General features: G+C 38.6%; 1 protein-coding gene across 1 annotated transcript in view; it reads left to right on the top strand.

Annotated features, from left to right (window-relative positions):
• The window catches only part of LOC107681351 (uncharacterized), a 9,189-nt gene extending 4,734 nt beyond the window's left edge, over positions 1-4,455 (top strand). Inside the window, exons 8-16 of the mRNA XM_016477626.1 lie at positions 468-623; positions 707-744; positions 849-878; positions 1,852-2,024; positions 2,548-2,969; positions 3,635-3,734; positions 3,851-3,940; positions 4,031-4,190; positions 4,278-4,455. Of these exons, the coding sequence (XP_016333112.1) occupies positions 468-623; positions 707-744; positions 849-878; positions 1,852-2,024; positions 2,548-2,969; positions 3,635-3,734; positions 3,851-3,940; positions 4,031-4,190; positions 4,278-4,342 (1,234 nt within the window). The 3' untranslated portion in view covers positions 4,343-4,455. The remainder of the gene's footprint in view (positions 1-467; positions 624-706; positions 745-848; positions 879-1,851; positions 2,025-2,547; positions 2,970-3,634; positions 3,735-3,850; positions 3,941-4,030; positions 4,191-4,277) is intronic.
• Positions 4,456-6,936: the final 2,481 nt, after the last annotated feature.

Here is a 6,936-nt window from a genome sequence, read left to right as displayed (position 1 = left end):
TGAGTTTTGTACTGTTTAATGGATCGTTCACCCAACTGTTCAACAGTTGTTACTGCTGAACACACACACACAAAAAGACATTTTGAAGAAGATTGGGACGCAACCTAGAGGAATTCTCAGGTTCTGATCTGACCCGATTCACGTCATACATAAACTCAGTGTGCATAAATTAATTCTTAATTCCTTTTACTTAGATCAGTTTGCTCCTTTCAGAATAAACACACTGGTGCATCAGTGGCTGCACACTGGACACTGTAGTGTGTAGTTGTTATTTTTGCAGTTCAGTTTTTTTCAGAAATAGCACGCTTCAGTTTGGTTATATGCTCTTCTCATTAGTAGAATTGAATCACCTCAACCTCTCACATCATTCACACATTCTGACTCCAAAAATGCAAGCACCATGATAATTTATGCTAAACCATTTGGTCAGTATATCAGTTGAAATCCCTGGTCATTTCTCCATGCAGTGTGTCTGAAATTGCTGTGACTGGTCCACCGGGCCTCTTCATATCACAAATGGAAATAGGCCAGAATTTCCAGAGCTCCGTCACGCTGTCCTGGGTCAGAGGTCCGAATCCGTTCACCCATCTGCTGTCTGTTTGTTTCGCTGCAAATACTCCGAGGTAGTCAGGAATCAACTTGAATTCTTCATAAAGCAAATTCACAACTGACAGCTCAGTTAAACTCTTCAATGTTTGTTTCACAGCCTGCAGTCTAACGTCAGGTGCATATGGCTTCAACAAAGTAAGATTGTTTTACTCCTTTTCCGTGTTTTCCTCTTAGTATTTAAAAAACTGGCGATGGGAGATCAAATGCCAGTAGTCTTTATTTCATTTACTCTCTTTCAGCGCAAACAGACCCTTTGCCACCCGGAACAGGTAATATATCCATTTCCTAAGTATTACACTTCCACAATTGTTTTCAGCCTGTACTGCTTAGTGTGCAGAATCGTTTAGCAGATTATTGTAAATCTCCGGTGTTGTATTCCTTATCTAATATTGTACATAACAGTGACAGGCATCCATAATGAAATCAGAAACAAACTAAAGCTTTATTAAAGAGCACATGGACACCAAACACACAGCAGAACAGAGCAAAAAACACCAACCAAAACATGCGGTCTGTTTTTCATTTGTGTTCATTTGTAAGAAATATAAGATTAATGTTTTGAAATCTCCCCTGACTCATATTATTAGTATCATATTATTATGAGTCATACTGATTAATAATTTGGATGCAAATGATGTCACTGTTTGCATAATCAAGTCAAGTCAAGTCATCTTTATTTCTATAGCGCTTTATATAATACTGATTGTGTCAAAGCAGCTGTACAGTGACAAACTGGAACATAGTTTGTCAATAATGGAAGAGGACAATAACAAACAGTCATTTTTTTCAGTTAAAGTTCATTGATGATTCAGTGATGTCATCGTCCAGTTCATAGTGGATTGATGATTTTTCTTACATCTGTTTACTTTCTGAATTATACTTTATTTTGTGTTCCTTGTATATATTTAATCATCTATAGTCGCCATTACAATCCAAAGGTATTGGGTTGATTTTATATTAATTATTGTGCACAGTTTCCTTTCTGATGTAAAATGCAGCATTTTATTTGAAGAGAATCAAAAAAACTAAACTTACATAAAACTATGACACCAAAAACACTGTGCCTCTGCTATTTCAAAACCATCATGACATGACATGATGGCATATGTGTCTCCATGCCGAAAATGGGGGATGACAGCAAAGGGGTTAAAGCGCAGAAAAAAAGTAAAAAAAAAAAAGACTTCAAGGTCTCACTCGTCATAAGTTTGTCTCACCCTCATTTCATGTGTATTTTTCTGTCAGAGTTGAAATGTAAGGAGCGCGAGCTTCAGATGTCTCTAGTGCTGCCCATTACCTTCCTGGAGAATCTGCATTTCTCTGCTCTCCAGCTGAATGATCCGACCTGCCCAGTGTTTTATAACTCGACCCACGTCACCGCCACCTTCCCTCTGACGGGCTGCGGAACCAAGAGGATGGTATGAAACCTTCTCATCGAGAGATACATGCAGTCATTAGTGCCTTTGTATTTCTAGCAGCAACGTAAGGTTGTTCTATTATTTGTCTCTTTAAACATTTATCTTTGTAAGTACACTGAAATTACAGATAATGACATTAATTAATACATTTATAACCTGAAATGTACTAAAATATATTTTTTATATTATGAACATTATATCACAAAAGTAGTCTGTGTGTACAAACAGTAAAATAGATTAAAATAGCATTAAAATGTAGATGGACCAATCAAAACATATATGTTAAAACAGCTAAAGACATCATAAAAATTATAGAAGAAAACATATTAAGAAACAATATATATATTTCTTGGAGTAAACTCACACATGAAAAATAATGTCATCTACAAAAAGAATGAGGGTCAAAGAAGAAAGTCATTGAACAACATGAGGTGTGAATGCTGCTTCTTTTAAATGTTGTCCCATCTTCTGTGCTTTCGTTTTCATTTCATTTGATTGTTATCTGTTCTTTGATATTTTCCAGCATTTAGGATCAGAATTGGTGTACACCAACACTTTACGCAGCATCAATCCCAACACCACTATAAGCCGTGTGGCCACTCTCATCCTGCCACTCGCCTGCCGGATTCCCGGTCAACAAGCTAAAGGTCCAGCTTTTAAGATCTCCATTCCTGAAGAAGTGAAGACATTTGGTGTAGTGTCTTTCTGGCTCGAGTTCCACCCTCCAGGAGAGGGTCCTATGGCCGCCGAAACGCGTCTGCCGCGTTTGCGCGGTTCACCGCCAGTGCGCGAGGCTCGAGAGCTACGTGCTACACGCAAGATGGACAAGCTGGACCTGCATGTGTTTTCGAACTGCTCTTTGGCTCGTGCTGAGCTCATGGTGGGCCGCTGTGTTGAGTCGGAAACAGAAAACTTTAAAAATACAAGGCCTCTGCTGAACCAGGGGTTAGTAGCAACATCAGACTCATCAAATACTCTCTTACTCAGACTGTTTGTACTGCTAATAGTTAGTGTTAGTTATTTGAACAAGTGTTCAAAAGAAGGGAGATGAGAATATCATAAAGATTTAATTTGGGTCTGTATGCAACCACCTAGAACTCACTAGTAGCCATATAGAAACACACTAAAAACACTCAGAAACCTTTTGTAACTGCACCCGGGAAACCCACAACACCCCAGCAATACAGCAGCACTCACTCAGCCCAGAACACTCATCAACCTGGTCCTGCGCAGTTGTGCTGTAGACATGAATATTAATATTAATATTAATGGGGCTTGTTGAGGAGTAATAGCTGTTTTGATGATATTCCTCTGAATCTCATTTACATTGATTGCCTTGACTTTGATAGCATGTTCAGTCTCTATCTCTCTGCACCATTATAAATACATGACTGTATCATAGAGTCTTCTGTACTAAGCTTAATAGTTGAAAAAAGCAAAAGATTTTGGGCACTTCTCATTCTTACTAACAGTCGTTTTTGTGATATAACGGGTGGAATCTTACATTAAGATAATTCGGCAGATTTAATAGCACCTCTTCTCGTGCTTCACACCACCCTCTTTCCTTCATTAATCTGAACTAATCAGTCACATGGCTCTCTGTTTTTCAGCTGTGCATCTGGAAATGGAACCTTGGAGATCTTGATATCAAATTCAACTGTTCGGATTTTCCGCTTATATCTTGGTTCTTTGGGTATAAAGGGAGACACGGTATGTTTCATTATCTGTGTTTTCATTATGCTTGATAAGCTCTTTATGTCCATTCTATGTGAAGGTGGATCCTTCTTGCGTGTCTGTTGTTAAACCCTGTTGTGTTGTTTCTCTAGATGTATGTTGAGTGTGTAGTGCACCTTTGTGTTACTACCAAACAAACCGACAGGTGTTTGGATCCATGTACGGAAACACCGGACCTGACGATAGTAGACAGCATTCTGACCCGCAGCTACACTGTACGCTCAGGGCCTGTTTCTCTCATTAAAGTCACAGAAACCACTACAACTGCTAAGATAGTAGACAGCATTCTGACCCGCAGCTACACTGTGCGCTCAGGGCCTGTTCCTCTCATTAAAGTTACAGAAACCACTACAACTGCTAAACCAACCCAAACCACTAATCCAGTCACTCAGCCTTCCACCAGCCAGGTCACAACAGCCTCTGCCTCTCACGGTCAGTGTTTTACTCACTAATATTAGCATAATGCACATTTCTGTGACACAGCACATATCAAAGTATCTTTGCTCTTCTCTGTTTCAGCTGTGGATACAGGTGCATTCTGGATAATCACAGTGTCATTGTGTGTGCTCATGCTTCTCCCATGAACTGTTACTACGCATTGGAGAACTTTGTAGAGCAGTTCATCGCTGACTAATCAAAACATCTTTTCTTTTTTCTTAACCACCATTACAATGTTTCTTTATATATCCTTTAATCACGTCAATTTTGGGTAGCATCAAGAAACACATGAACCCCTGCTCTTCTAATCTTTTATTTTTAAGCAACTATAATAGCATTATATAATTTCATAATATTATGCCTTTTTTAACAAGAATAAATAAATAAATAAATCACAAATTAAAGTGTAATGTGAAACTTCTAACATTTATTCACCCTCATGTTTTTCCAAACCAGTATGAAGGAATAAAGACTGAGATGTTTGTCAGAATGTTGACGCTTCTCTTTTCCATATGATATCATGAAAGTGGACAGTAACCAGCGGCTGTTGAGCTCCAAAATAAATAATTAAATACACTTCTGCATTTGTGAGGAAAAGACCAACATTTAACCCATAATGCACTGCCAATAATGAGAATCAGTCACAATTTCGAAGCAGTTTTAATGTGTGCATATATTTGTACATGAAAAATCAATATTTGTATTACTAATTATTAAACATTATGCAAAATTAGCTCAAGTCAGTTCAGTGTTGGTTTAGTTCAGATAGGACTGCAAACATATTTTAATTGTGATGATCAAGATTTCTGCTTCTCTAGATTTATTAAGCATAATGATCTGCAATATTTGCCTGCTGCTTATTTATCTTGAAACAAGCTTTTACTTAATCTACCCAACCTGGTAACCAGAATTGCTTAGATTTCCAAATACCTGCAGTACGGTGACTCCCTGCCACAGCGAGAGGTGTGTACATCTGCTTAGACCCTGATATGGTGCGAAGCACTTTTCCACATCAAAGAGCATTTATAGAAATATGAATGTTAATAGATTTTAGCGTATGCACACTCTAAGATTAAATCTGTGCATATGCACATTTTATAAATGTGGCCCCAGAACTGATATTTTCTGGTGAATTAACACCATATCTTACTTCTGAAAAGGGTTAGGGTTAGGTTTTTTGAGAATACAGCGATCTTCCCCATCACAGTCTCACCAGTTTGAAGTAGGGAGGTCGAGGAAAGGCACGGGCCAGCACATGTTTGTGAGAGTGGATGAACTTTGATTCCTATTCGGGCTGGGAGGTTGTCTTTTTAAGGGGAAGCTGTCCCTCAAGGTTGCTGCCTGCTTTGGCCTAGTATTCTTTTAGTTTGAGTAATACGAATTTTTCGCTCTTGACTTAGTCCGGGCCAGCAAATCAAGCTACTAGTTTGCTAATCCTGGTCAGGCATCGCATTTCCTCCAAAATCTATTTTTTTTAAGTAAAGATATTATAATGGTTATGTATTAATGACACATGTTAGACTATACTCCTTTTGCCTTTGTTTTGTTCCTGTCTAGGAGATTAGCCCATCTGGGCGTCGGACTCAAGGGTTTCAGGTCCATCGGTCTATGAATGTTAGGTTTAGGGTAAGTATTGGTTCAGCGCTAGATTTAGATCTATTTTAGCGATGAAGTCATTGCCGTCCATTTGATCTATCAGTGTGCCACAGCTCAAGCACCGCAGGCCAACCGGTCTGACTTTCTCTCTAGTTTCCCTTATTCTCTATTTAATAATTTTTTCATTCTTATTTTTTTTATTTTTTATTATTTATTATTATCTATATATTGGTTTGTTACCATAGGCCCCTATTAGGAGGGATTTAGGAAGGACTAAGCCTTGATTGCTGAAATCAGATGATTTGGCCATTTTGGTGAACTTCTATGCTTTGAACCACTGATTCAAAACAAAAGATTAGTAAAAGTCTTTATAAAGCAGAGTTTTTCATACAGTCAAGTCAAGTCACCTTTATTTGTATAGGGCTTTGTACAATACTGGTTGTGTCAAAGCAGCTTTACAGTGTCAAACAGGAAAATAGTTTGTCAATAATGCAATAAGATAATAACAGAGTAATTTTTTTCCAGTTTAAGTCTGTTCATTGATGATTCAGTGATGTCATCATCCAGTTCAGCTCTCTTCCAATAGTGTCTGTGCAATCAGTCAAGCGTCCCCAACTAAGCAAGCCAAAGGCGACAATGGCAAGGAACCAAAGCTCCATCGGTGACAGAAATGAAGAAAAAAAACTTTGGGAGAAACCAGGCTCAGTCGGGGGGCCAGTTCTCCTCTGGCCAGACGAAACCAGCATGGCGTGGTTTAATTCCAGGCTGCAACACAGGTCAGATTGAGCAGAGGACTCGTCTGGTTCCCGTGGTCTTGTGCCGATGGTTGTCGAGGTGATGAGGCCTTCGGAGGGGATCTGTCTCTAGGGCGCATCTAATTGACATGGTCTCTGCTGACAGCATAGACGTAATTCACTCACACGTGCTCAACTGCACTCTTGCCCTTCAGTAACTGAATAACAAACATCAAACTCCAATTTGAATTTATAAATTCAAATTTATATTGTTTCTTAACAAGGTGTGTAAGAATGCGGTTCCACACTTGAGTATTTAAAGGACAAACACTGAAATGAAAAAAATATCTTGAAATGAAAACACTTAAAAATATGGAGAAGTGGAATCATAAATTCCATGATGACCCTAT

Source organism: Sinocyclocheilus anshuiensis, unplaced genomic scaffold, assembly GCF_001515605.1.
Source record: "Sinocyclocheilus anshuiensis isolate Anshui unplaced genomic scaffold, SAMN03320099.WGS_v1.1 scaffold1896, whole genome shotgun sequence".
Classification (NCBI taxonomy): domain Eukaryota; kingdom Metazoa; phylum Chordata; class Actinopteri; order Cypriniformes; family Cyprinidae; genus Sinocyclocheilus; species Sinocyclocheilus anshuiensis.
The sequence above is the reverse complement of the archived record's forward strand: the minus strand, read 5'-3'. Positions and strand labels throughout refer to the sequence as shown.